General features: G+C 36.0%; 2 protein-coding genes across 2 annotated transcripts in view; one reads left to right on the forward strand and one right to left on the reverse strand.

The window, feature by feature from the left end:
• phlpp2 (PH domain and leucine rich repeat protein phosphatase 2) overlaps positions 1 to 4250 on the forward strand; it is a 91851-nt gene extending 87601 nt beyond the window's left edge. Inside the window, 1 exon segment of the mRNA XM_051114432.1 lies at positions 1 to 4250. Coding sequence (XP_050970389.1) covers positions 1 to 1074 — 1074 coding nt within the window. The 3' untranslated portion in view covers positions 1075 to 4250.
• A 2153-nt stretch (positions 4251 to 6403) lies between these two features.
• On the reverse strand, positions 6404 to 11859 carry marveld3 (MARVEL domain containing 3). Its single transcript, XM_051114433.1, has 4 exons — positions 11761 to 11859; positions 11148 to 11374; positions 10929 to 11029; positions 6404 to 8872 (listed from the first exon to the last, which is right to left on the reverse strand). Exons 2-4 carry the CDS (start codon positions 11369 to 11371, stop codon positions 8265 to 8267), a joined length of 933 nt encoding a protein of 310 aa, XP_050970390.1. The 5' UTR covers positions 11372 to 11374; positions 11761 to 11859; the 3' UTR covers positions 6404 to 8264.
• Between the last annotated feature and the right edge of the window lie 1401 nt (positions 11860 to 13260).

The following is a 13260-nucleotide window of genomic DNA, read 5'->3' on the forward strand; positions in this document are numbered from 1 at the left end:
CCCCGCGCCGCTGCCAAAAAGCTCTGCACGTTGGCACAGAGCTACGGGTGCCGGGATAATGTCGGAGCAGTAGTGGTAGCTTTGCATATCGGAGAAGACAGCTGTACTTGCGAGCCTCCTCTCTCGAACACAGAATCACGAGGACCACCTGTCCCGACACCTTTACCCATCTCCGTGTCCCCTGGTGACCCAGCCACGCCGTCTTCTAGCAGTGGCATTGCCTCGGAGTTCAACAGCGAGATGTCCGCTTCGGAAGTGGGCAGCGAAGCTGGGTCCACAGCCTCAGACGAGCACCCCTCTTCGGGACCAACGGCTCGTCCGGAGCGTCGCTGTAGTTTGCATCCCACTGCTACCTTGTGTAATACAGGGCCAGTGGCGAGCCTTGGGCCAGGGGCGCACCCTGCACTATTCCAGCGACAACCGTCAAGCGCCACCTTCTCTAGCAACCAGTCCGACAATGGACTTGACAGCGATGACGAGGCTCCTTTAGAAGGCGTCATTTCAAACGGGAGCAAGCTAGAGGTGGAAGTGGACATCCATTGTTGCGCTTTTCAGCTGCGCTCCGGACGACCCGAAAGTCCTAAGGACTTGGACGGCCGGCATGATTCAAGAGGTTTGGATTATCCCAACAGCAAAATGCGGAGGCAAAACAGCGTGGTGGTTTCTGCAACCAACGGCTGCCTGCTGGCTGTATGTGGCCGGGAAATATCAGATCTGAAGAAGTCTCCTTCAACCTCAAGTCTCTTCGGGAAGAAGCTATCTAATGGCTCTGTAGTGGCTCCCGAGGATAGCCACAACATCATTGAGGTTGCACTCGAGGCACCAAAAAAGAAGTCGGGATATTTCGCCGCACCGGCCCAGCAAGACCCGGAAGACCAGTTGATTATTCCACCTAGTCTAGAGCAGGACGTGCGGGAGCAGTTGAGAGGGCAGAGCCCTGTGGTTCCCGGGCCGCCGGCTCCTTCAACACCGCCCTCAGCAAGAGACCCCAACTGGGACCATTCTCAGTCCACCATCCCCGGTCTCCACCCCACCACCATCCTGCAACAGGACGTCTACGACACAGCTCTCTAGTTGGTGCAAGAGGACCGCACCATTGGAGCATCTCCGCATCATAGTGCCACATCAAAGAGGCTAGCACGCTCTTCCTGCCTTCGAGATAATCCAGTTCTTATTTAGCGCCGTCATCACGTGTGGGTCCCTGCATGTGCATTCTTGGGCTGATCTGCGGTGGCGTAGCCACATCTGAGTCAAGAACGGAAAGGACGGAAATGGGTGAAAATGTCAGGACCGATGAAATCTTGAAGATTGAGGTCTTATGGAAACACATGGGCTATTCCTGACCAAAAACCACAGCATGGAGCTGGAGTACCTCATACGTCACCATGCGTGAGTTCATTTTGACATTCGCCCTTTATATCAAAGGTCACAGGCATAAGTAGGCTTCAATGATCACATTTGCCTTCTGGAGGAAAGATACTATCAGCTAAGCTGAGACCAAAAGATGAGAAAAGTGCCTCTTGAAGATGGTTGAGGTTCTGAGAGCCTTTACTGTTCTGGTTGTTCTCCTACCTTCCCATAGTGGTGACTAGTGGGTAATCTGCACTTTTGAAGTCTGTGAGGAATATTTCTGAAGGTCATCCCACTCCATTTCATTGAAAAACGTGGATGTTGAGAAAGACCTTCCCTGATCTCCTCTCTCGTATGCATACGGGATCTCCCAGACAAAGCCATGGGGGTCTCTGGAACCCTCTGCACAATAGAAGAGTACAATGAACCCAACCTAACAGTCAAACCCTGGAGAGGGAATCAGTCTAGGAGGTCAGAATGAGATGGAGACAAAAACTACATCCAATACTCAGTGGAAGCATCGTCACCTTTATGACCTTTATGGCCAAGGTCATTTGGGAAGCAGAAGGACCTCTCAACCTTGTCTGAAATCATAACTTGAGCTCTTTTGGGTTGTTTAGAGTACTTGAAGTTTCGAGTGTGCCATGACTACATGACAGAGCCCATGCTATTGAGCCTTGGGTTATGAATATGTCATTGGGTCTTCGTAATAGTGCGGTTTTGCTGTTGATCTGAATGAGGTTGGGATATTATCTCATTATCAAGGAAAAAATGATCAGCCGACATTTCGGTTTTTGTATGAGAGGTACCGGGCATATGATATAATGTATTGTGCAGTGTGTGTGTGGGTATGTGTGCTGTATTTTAGCCGTGCATGGTACGTATAAGGAAACAGGCTGGTTAGAGTTTTGTTTTTATTTGAATCAGAGGACCTGAGGAAAGAGACTACATTGGGTCATTTGAGTTTGTCATTGCCACAATCACAGTATCAGGGAATTCTGTGCAGTAAAACACTGTGCTCATGGTTTGAGGAGACATCTAGTGGTGTTTATTGGGAATAACAATGTTGTTTTTCCAGGGGTTTTCCCTGGTTTGAAGTAGTTATCTCATTATTGCATTTAATTTTTTTTAAATAATAAATAAAATAAAGAATTAGGGGTTATTAGGGACAATCAAGTGCAAAGCCCATTGTTAATTGTTAGATATTCAATTTAGTGATTATCTGAAGCCCACTTTTTTTTGCGAATTATAAGGCATCAGTTGTATTAAATTAAATTCTTATTTATTAGGCGTACTCTCATAATTCATTAGATTCAGTTCATTTGTCGTCTTTACAAAGGAAGCAAGTTCTCATTGACACTGATGCACTTCAAATCTAGAAATTGAACTGAAAGTCTCAGAATTGGCATGTTTTCAAAAAAGTACTTGAATTTGTAGATCTTAAGTGTGTATGCTCAGATATTATGTTTAAGCCATTTCATCTGAAGATTCAAAAGATTCATTTTGTGGACATTTAGAGTGTTTTCCTTGTCCTTTTCCTTTATTTAATTAATATTCTCCATGGTCAGATGGCAATGTTCGTTGTGCCAAACTTGCATACAGATTTGCGTTTGCTATTTGTAGGAGAAAAGCCGCCATGCAACTAATCTGGATCCCCGTATTTAGCATCCAGGAAGGTTTTGAATTTAACTTTTACTGCCATTAACTTCAAGCGTTAGAGATGTTTGTGTTAATTATAATTGCCTACAGACCTGAAACTGTAGTTCTTGTGCCAAAAGATACGTAGTAGTGTTACTTGAAGGGAAGGTAGGTTATTTCGAGTATTTTGGTCGTCCCTCGGGCGCTACTGAAAGCTGAAGCCAGTGGCATGGACGCAGCAGCCCTGCATGACTCATAGTTTTTTTTTTTCTATCATGGCCTTAAAGCAGGTTTTCCTCAATCTTTTCTTTAGTGTTTATATTCCAATTCCTTTTTTTGCACTCAACAATGTGAAGTACAATTTTCTAGAAAGTGATCTCTAGATTCCCTAAACCATTTAGAGCTGTATGCATAAGTGCATCAAGTAGTATTGTACAATCTTATAGAGTAAAAGGGTTTTACACTGTATAAGCACTTTGTACATAGCTCAGAGAATCTATATACATAGACATATTTAAGAATTGCATTTTAGCTCTTGTTGAAATGCATATCAAATTTTCTTTTAAAACCCCTAAAAATGTAGTTTCTTATGTTTGGTTTGAGGAGAGATGTGGTTATGGAGGCACAACATCCTGATTCAGAGCATTTGATGGCTTGCTTTGTTTGTGAGATGTAGTCTTAAGTCTGTTATTAGCTATAGAAGTGTTTCATCGCTCCCCGTGCTTTAATGTTGAAAGGAAACAGAAATGGAAAGTAATATTTTGAACATTTCGAGAGCACCTTCTATAGATCTATCTGCATCAGACTCAAAAATGATATATGCAACACCATACATGTCTAATTAGATCAATGTTAATCTGAAAAATTGAGAACAGGTCTAGGAAGAATCTATACATTTGTGTATGTCTGTGGGTGTCGAGTGCAGTGCTCTGTTGTGGAAATGGTGTCTGTTTTTTTGTTTTGTTTTTTCAGTCTAGGCAACTATACTAGTTGCTTTGCCACAAAGACAAATGTTGCATTTTAGAACCCCTAAACATTTGTGCTCTGTGCTCTCCTGGCCAAAACACGGTGAAACTGAAAATGTTGGCCAAATGCAATTTTCCTTAGTGTATTATTCAAATAGCCATCAGGTTTACATTCATTCGTTAATGGTACAGCAGAGGTGATTCTTAAAGCAACAGTAGACCCAAAAATCAACATGTATCCTCATGTTGTTCCAAACCTGCTTACTGCAAACGCAAAAGAACATATTTTGAAGAATGCTGATGGAAGTGAAAAAAAAACTTTTCTCAAAATATCTTCTATGTTTCACATAAGGAAGTGAGTCTTACAGGTTAGGAATCACATGAGAGCAAATAAATAACGAAATGTAATTTTTGGGTGAACTGTCATTTTAATTCTATGCTTACAGGAAGAACATAAAGCACAATCACATGAAATATTAGATTTTTTAAATGATTGTTTAACATTATAGGACATTTTTGGGGGTCTAATATTTCTGGTAACACTTAAAGCCTGTATGCATAATGCATTATAAAAGTATTCTCAATGTACGTCGTTATGCATTATAACTTTTCATAAATAATTATAACCAGAATTTGTTTTTCATTTGTTTTAATGCATTATACTTCTAAATGTGTAACAATGAATAGATAAATACTATAATTTATTATAACAATAATAATAATAATTTCATATAATACATTATAAGGTGCATCACAAGGCATAATTAATCCATTAAAAACTACATTTATAATGCATTTTATATAAAGACTTTAAGTGTTACTGTATATTTATGATTTTTTTTTAGTGATTAGGTTGATTTTTGTTTGCCATTGTGTTAGTGGTGTCTTAGTTTGGGCATTGCACTAGAAAATGTTCTCGATCAAGTTTAGTTTCAGACTGAACACCAGTTATTAAAAACCGGTAAAAGTTAGGCAGAGCTTCCTTTTTTACATGTTCTGCACTTAACTGAATTCTCTGTAACGTTCTCTGATTTTATAACTGGCTTTGCAACACTTACGCACAACTACAGAGAAGTTTTGCAACACAAAAGTGATTTAAATTTCCCTTTAAGAGGATGAAACATGATATCACACAATGACAAGCAATTTGAGAAGTTAAAGGTGTTGTGTGCCTTTTTTTTGGTAAAACACTTCCTCCTCTCCCAGCTCAACTACAAGCAAGCCATTCATAGGTTCATTCCAAAAAAAAAAAAGTAAACATTCTGAATTCAGCAAAACAACCATGTGTGCTTTTGCTTAACATGGCAACCAGTCTAAATCAATGGCGTAAGCTTGGGGGCGGGGCTAACTGTTTGTCTGTCCAATGACAGATGAGGGAAGCTTGACTGAAAGCTGATCACTTCTGCACTTTCATTTAACAGTGCTAGTGCGCAGAAATGACACACGTCACCTTTAACGACTCATTATGTTTCTGCTTTTACAAGTTCTGACTCCAACACCCAGTGAGGTTATCAGAAATCCTTTTTTTGACTGAATTTTTGGAATGCAGTTGTTATAAATGTCTTTGTAAATCTGCGCAGTGTGAAAGTGGCTGTTAGTGTATGAAGTGTGTGAATGTGGTTTTACCCTGACAGTGATGAAACTTGCTTTTGAATGCAAAGACGCATCTTTATCTGGCGTATCCATTGACATTTTTGCACATAATCACGGTTCGTTCTGGACAGACGTGGATTGAGATGAAGTACCTGTTGTTGACATGTGACCAAAGCTTGATCTTTGTCATCATTTCTGTACATTTTGTTTTTAAGAGATGCTTTAATATTTCCTCTCAATGCCAAGAAGCTGAGGTTTATTTTTGTACTTCATTGTTTCATGCAAATTTATAGGTCCTCCAGTGCAGAATCTAGGATTTAATGGTACTATGGTAAACCGCCACCCATCAAGGTACTATCTTTGAAGAGACTAATTATTCATGTATTTAATGTGAGAAGCATGCCCTATATAAATGAATATAAATATAAATATAAATATATATATATATATATATATATATATATAATATATATATAAAGAATATATTATCATGTGATTATTTGTATAAAATATTAACTTTTCTGTTTATAAGAAATTGTTTTAATATCTGAAGCATAATGTATATTCTATTTTTAAGTTTCTAATTTAGCATGCAGTAAACTGCTGAATATTTTCATTGTGTTAAATTATTGAATTGTTTTTAGTTTAGGAGATCATTTGAGTTGTTTTACTGATTTAGTAAAAGGACTAAACGCGAGCACTTTTGCTGTCTGTCAGCTAGGACTGTACTTTTTAGAGTGGGTGCTGGCTCATCGTTTCATTTCAGATGCTGCTATGCTTAGTTTTGAGCAGAAAGCTGTATTTTTAATTAACTTTTCAGCCAAGTAGCAATAAAAATTTTTACTGTGAAACTTGTCTGATGTCTCAGAAATTCTTTATGGGATGTGTTTGCACATAACTGATATGCATGTCTCAAAAATACTTTATTATCTGATAAAGTCTGTGTAACAGATGCACATATTAAGAAAAAAAAGAGATATGTTGATATGCTTAATATTTTAAAATTGCTGATTGGCACCAAAAATAATACAGTCATAATTAAGTAAATATGCATTATGTATTATACACAAGGTTTCTGCAGGTTTTCATGATAGTAGATCTGACCAAAGAGAAATTTTTGAAAATAAATTGAAGGCAACTGAAGGTCAGTATGTTCTCTGAATGTCAATGACTTAAGAGAAACACAGTGAGTCATGTATTAGTAATACTTAAAAAGTTTGACAGTAACTTCTAACCGATCTCAATTACTTTTTAATTCATTTTACATAAAAAATAGCTTAATAGCCTAGTGCAGTTGAAGTCAAAAGTTTACATACACCTTGCAGAATCTGCAAAATGTTAATTATTTTAGCAAAAAATAGGGATCATACAAAATGCATTTTTTTATTTAGCACTGACCTGAACAAGATAACTTCACACAAAAGACTTTTACATATAGTCCATAACAGAAGTCCACAAGATAGTCCACAAAATAAGAAAAATGTACATATCTTCATTCTGTTCAAAAGTTTTCACCCCCTGGCTCTTAATGCATTGTTTTTCCTTCTGGATCATCAGTGAGTATTTAAACCTTCTGTAATAGTTGCATATGAGTCCCTCAGTTGTCCTCAGTGTGAAAAGATGGATCTCACAATCATAAAGTCATGGGTGGAAAGTACACAAAAAATGCTGAAAAACCAAAGAATTTGTGGGATCTGAAGAATCCCCGTTTAACTGTTCAGGACAAACAAGGAACTCATGAACAACTATCACTAAAACAAAAAAAAAACAAAAAAAAAACAGTGGATCATTCAGGTAACAACACAGGATTAAGAATCAGTGTAAGTAAACTTTTGAACAGGGTCATTTTAATAAATTCAACTATTATTTTCTCTTGTGGACTAGATGTAAAGGTCTTCTATGTGAACTTTCATGTGATCTTATCCAGGTCAGTAATAAATAAAATAATAAAATAACATGCATTTTGTATGATCCCTCTTATTTTGCTAAAATAATTAACATTTGGCAGATTCTGCAAGGTGTATGTAAACTTTGGACTTTAAATGGAACTAGAATATGGAAATTACTTTTACCGTACTTTCTGATCACACTGCAAAAAAAGTGTTGTTCATGCTCAGTTTTTCTTTCCAGTGCAACACGTATAACAATTCTTAAATCATGATATTTCTTGAGAAACAAAATGATATGTCTTGGTGGTTTTATGGTTAAAACAAATATCTGGCTCAGAAAACATAATTTAAAGGGATTTTTTTTCTTGTTTTAAGCATTAATGCTTCAATTTGTTCAATATTTCAAAACTTTTTGATTTGCATCTAAAGTAAACAATTGAAGAATGTTTAGATATGTCTATCGGAAAAATATTTTTGCAGTAAATGCAACATTTAATGACATGACTTTGTGAATTTGAGACTTTCTGCTCTGATTTAAAACCTTTTTGAGGCCTTAAATTGTGGACGGGTGAATTAAGACCTGCAGAAACCCTAATAAAGTCATTCATTTTGTGAAATTCAACTCATTCTCAATATATTGTCTGTTTCTTTTTAATTGATGAATCAAATCTGATGCAAAAGTCCTTCATAATAAAAATTCTTAGAAGAAAGCCAAAGCATAAAATAAATGGAAAAATATATATTCCTCTGATACTGTAAAAATACTAACCAAAGCATTTACACTGGTGTAGGACCTTCTGTGATTTTCACATTTGAAATGGTGTAACCTTCACAGGTTGTTGTCTTCTGTCGGCCTCTGCTTCATCTTCCGCACTTGTATAAAGGCTCGGATGGCCAACACGGCGCTTATGGGGAATATAATAATCCCCAGAACACCAAACAAGCCTCCTGCTATGTCTGCCCCGTTGAAATTGCACTCAAATCCTCTGTGACCTTTGCTGCTGTACATCGCTTCCCTCTCTTTACAGATGGAGTTGTTGTAGATCTCCTGCAGCTTTATGAAGTAGAAAGCGATGGCGGGAATAAAACCGAGACCTATGAGCACATCCAACAGGGCTTCAGCCAGCAGCAGAGGAGGAAAACGGTAGGGCACACGAAATACTCCGAGGGCCAGCATGGCACAAGCGTAAAACATCAGCGCCCCGCCGCACGCCATGCTGTAGACATAAGGCGGCAGTTTGAGCTGGTAGAACTGGTCGTCGAGCTGCTGGACCTTCTGCGCCTCGGCTCCGGTGAATGCGTTGGCTCCTCCGTAATAGTACTGGTACAAACCGCCTAAGCTGGCAATATCACGATACCGACCCGTGTTACTGTGGTTCACTCCAGCACAGATGATAATCAACAAGCTTAAGACGATTTCCATGGCCTGACAGATGCCTACAGGACAAAAACACATGCATGTTAAAATAGTTTTAATAAATATACACTACCATTTACATACCAAGTTTGCAGTCAGAAAGATTGTATTTTTAAATAAATAAATACTTTTCTTTAGCAAGGATGCATCAAAAGTTGTAAAAGATTTTTATTTCAAATAAATGTTCTTTTATCTATTTATCAAAGAAGCCTGAGACAAATGCATTTACACATACTTACAATCAGCATATTAGACTAATACTAAAGGCTAAAGTAACAACTGCTGAAAATTGCACTTTTGCCGTCCAAGAAATTTTAAATATATTTAAACAGAAAACAATATCACTGTTTTACTGTATTTTTGATCATATAAATGCGTCCTTGGTGAGCATGAGAGAAGTATTGCAAAAACATGTAAATAATATTACCAACCCCAAGCTTTTGAACAAGAGTGTATATAAAAATACATAGTACAAATGGCTTTCATTTCAGTGCAAAAGCATCATATATAAAATTGTAAATCACCAGTTTTACACTATTTATGAAAATATAAAAGGACGAGCAAAAGGCCAGTATAAATAACAGAGAGTATAGAAGGAAATAAAGCAAAAGCATATAAAATTTGTATATGGGTCAATACGGATTTTGGTTATATACATAGGAAGCACCGGGCCAAAGTTTTTGAACAGTACGATTTTTAATGTTTTTTAGGTCTTTTCTGCTCACCAAGACTGCATTTATTTGATCCAAAGTACAGCAAAAACAGGAAAATTCTGAAATACGTTTACTATTTAAAATAACTGTTTTCTATTTTAATATATTTTAAAATGTAATTTATTCCTGTGATTTTAAAGCTGAAATTTTTGCATCATTAGTCCAGTCACATGATCCTTCAGAAATCATTCTACTATTCTGATTTGCTGTTCAAAAACATTTATTTTATTATTATTCATCATTATGAAGCTGTTCAAAATTGAACAGCATTTATCTGAAATAGAAATCTTTATCATCACTTTTGATCAATTTAAAGCATCCTTGCTAAATAAAAGTATTAACTTCTATAATTTCTTTACAAATAAAAACAATTATACTGACTCCAAGCTTTTGAATGGTATAGTGTATAATGTTACAACAGCTTTTTATTTCAGATAAAGACTGTTCTTTGAATCTTTCTATTCATCAAATAATCCTGAAAAAAAAACATTTAACTGTTTTAAATATTGATAATGACAATAATAAAAAAATGTTTCTAGAACAGCAAATCAGCATATTTTAATGATTTTTGAAGGATCATGTGACTGGAGTAATGATGCTGAAAATTTAGACTTTGATCACAGGAATAAATTACATTTTAAAATATATTTAAATAGAAAGAAGTTATTTTAAATAGTAAAAATATTTCACAACATTACTGCTTTTGCATCAAATAAATGCAGGCTTGGTGAGCAGAAGAGACTTAAAAACATTAAAAACCTTATTGTTCTGATAGTGTACTTTTTCTGACCTGTGCTTATTAAAATACATAAAGGAAAAGGTGAATTTTAGTATCTTTTAAATGACTGAAAAATATTGTTGAGATACTGTTTAAGAAAAAAAATTTGAAGGATAGTGGTATTTTAGTATTTTAGGGACTGTACTATGATCCTTAAATAGAGTCGTTTAATGCCATCTAATGATTCTTGTTCTAAATAAATTGTGAAATAAAGTTGTTATTTTTGTTTTGTGCACACAAAAAGTATTCTTGTAGCTTCATAAAATTACAGTTGATTCACTGATGTCACATGGACTATTTTAACGATGTCCTTACTATCTTTCTGGCCCTTGAACGCATCAGTTGCGTTGCTGTCTATGCAGGGTCAGAAAGCTCTTGGATTTCATCAAAAATATCGTTTTGAATTTGTTTTGAAGATGAACAAAGGTCTTACGGGTTTGTAACGACATAAAGGTAACTAATTTATGACAGAATTTGCATTTTTGGATGAACTATCCCTTTAAGATATCATTTGACTTCATTTCTAAGCTCTCCTAGGTTAGCAGGAGAATGTTTCAAAGCTTCTCCAGCACTACGTGAGTTCACCTCTGCTTGTTGTGATGTATTTCAGGTTGTAAAGTGCCCCTTTACGATGATAGGGTTGACTGTCATCATAGTATGCAGATGATGTCTCGGTATAACTGGGTCTGCAGGAAATATTAAAAACACAAAGGGAAGAAAGTCACAGCATGCATGCATAGTTTTGCTGATTCAGAACATAAATATATTATAGGTGGGAAAGATAACATCAAAATCACTCCTTACACTCCCTGACTATGATAGCGGGTGGCCTCGTACACTCGGGGGTCCCTTTGTGTGTCAGCATATCTTTGCTTTTCTCGATGGCTTCGTGATCTGTCCTCTCCATCAGGTGTCCTCCTGTCCTCTCTGTATCTGTCTTCTCTGTACTCACGTCCCCCTTCATCTCTCCTGTCTCGACTAGAGTAGTCTTTGTCCCTTGTGTGATGATGCCGGCTTGATTCTGGCATTGCCTGGAAAACAAGGTGATTTCACAAATTTCATGGGTTTAAACCACTTATCTATATAATGACTATTATAGATCAGTGGTTTAAACAATGAACGTTCACATAAATAAAAAAGTCCCCGGATAGTGAAACCAAAATGACAGTTGTTACGTTTTTAGATAACTGATGTGGGTGGTTGTGGTTTTATATATATATAAACAGTCTCTCGTCTAAAAATATTCTGAGTTTAATCATATTACTTTTATACAAGGATTTCTGTAAAGTAAACGTTTTGTCTAGTCGCAAAATGGTCTCATTTCCTAAGTCAATTCGCCAAAATAAACCGTACTAGTTAACAACGAAAATCTTACATGTAACTCAGTAATGAAACAGTTAATTAACCCAGAGCCTACCTTTACTGAAATAAACGAAGTAAGCAGTGATTTATCTGGGTTTCGCTCAGGTTTCGTGTTGTTTTGGATGTACACACCTATGAAACCTGTCTGATTCTGACTCCGCCTCAAAAAAACGTCACGACGCCACGCCATTATATACACAGCAGGTTTAGAACAAGATAAAGATCCAGTCAGTATGTCAACGTTTCTAAATAAATACAGATCATTTTGCTAACGTGGGGCCTTTGTGTAACTTATATAGTCTCCAACATTAGGCCTAACGTTAGCTGAATAGTCGTCCTGTGTAATTTACGAAAGACAACTTGAAATACGTCTTTTTAACTAGTGAGAAATATGCAAATCAGTCATTTAATAATTTCTAGACTGTGCATTCATACTGTGCATGTGATCAGTACAACATTTAAATGCATAAATATCCTAAATTAAATACTATTTTAAAATACCCAATCTGCATAGAAAGGTTTCCAATGTTTTTTTTTTTTTTTTTTTTTTTTTTTAATTTAACACATAAAACAAACAACAGATATTTTTTTAAAAGAACAATATGTGACTTGGGTTGACGCAACGCAATAAAGTAATACAGTGATATTCTACTAAAATAGTTAGGCAAAAAATAAATAAATTAAATTAAAAAAAAAAAAAATATATATATATATATATATATATATAAACAAATAATTAACTACACATAAAAACATCAGCTTCAGAAAATAACCCTTACATCAATTCATTATTTTTTTCATCATCTTAGTATGTGATGAGCAAAGAGAATCATAGAATAGTTTTAGATCAAAACAAAAAATCCAAAAATTGGGCACACAATCAGTAACTTCACATTTATGAAGAGAAAACAAGTAATATCCTTCCAAAAATCCTTTGCGTATGTAAAGATTCACCAGTTTGCTTACATCATCGTGCAATGGTGCCATTAATACATGATCTAAAAATAGGGTCTGTGGTTATTAACATGACTTTTAAAGAACTTCTCATTTTTCCATTAGAAGATAAACTGACTAAGCTTTGAAGCAGTTGTTTTATGATAGTAACTTGCGAGTTACAGTTGAAGTTGCTGGCGAGTTACAGAAGAACTGCACTGTTGTCCAGTTCCTCAACCAGCCAAGCTTACATCCTTGTGGTAGTTGTAGTCCTTATAGTGAAAGTCCTTAGCAAAAATATTAACCACAGACCTTAATTTATTCATAAATTAATAAAAATAACCCACAGGAAACGAGTGAACCCTATGAATCGAAATGGTATTGCATGTTTTAGAATTACAAACTAAACTCCATTCTTTAATAACTTTTATGGTCTTACAGAGTGAAACCAGCAAGGACACTGACAATAAAAATGCTTTAAATACATTTTTTAAAAACAATTAAGATTTTAAACATTTATCTGCTTTACAATAAATTTATATATGCACTTTTGTTTGTACACTACCAGTCAAAAGTTTCTAAACAGTAAGATTTTTCATGTTTTTTTTAAAGCATTCTCTTC

This window comes from Labeo rohita, chromosome 7, assembly GCF_022985175.1.
Source record: "Labeo rohita strain BAU-BD-2019 chromosome 7, IGBB_LRoh.1.0, whole genome shotgun sequence".
Taxonomy (NCBI): domain Eukaryota; kingdom Metazoa; phylum Chordata; class Actinopteri; order Cypriniformes; family Cyprinidae; genus Labeo; species Labeo rohita.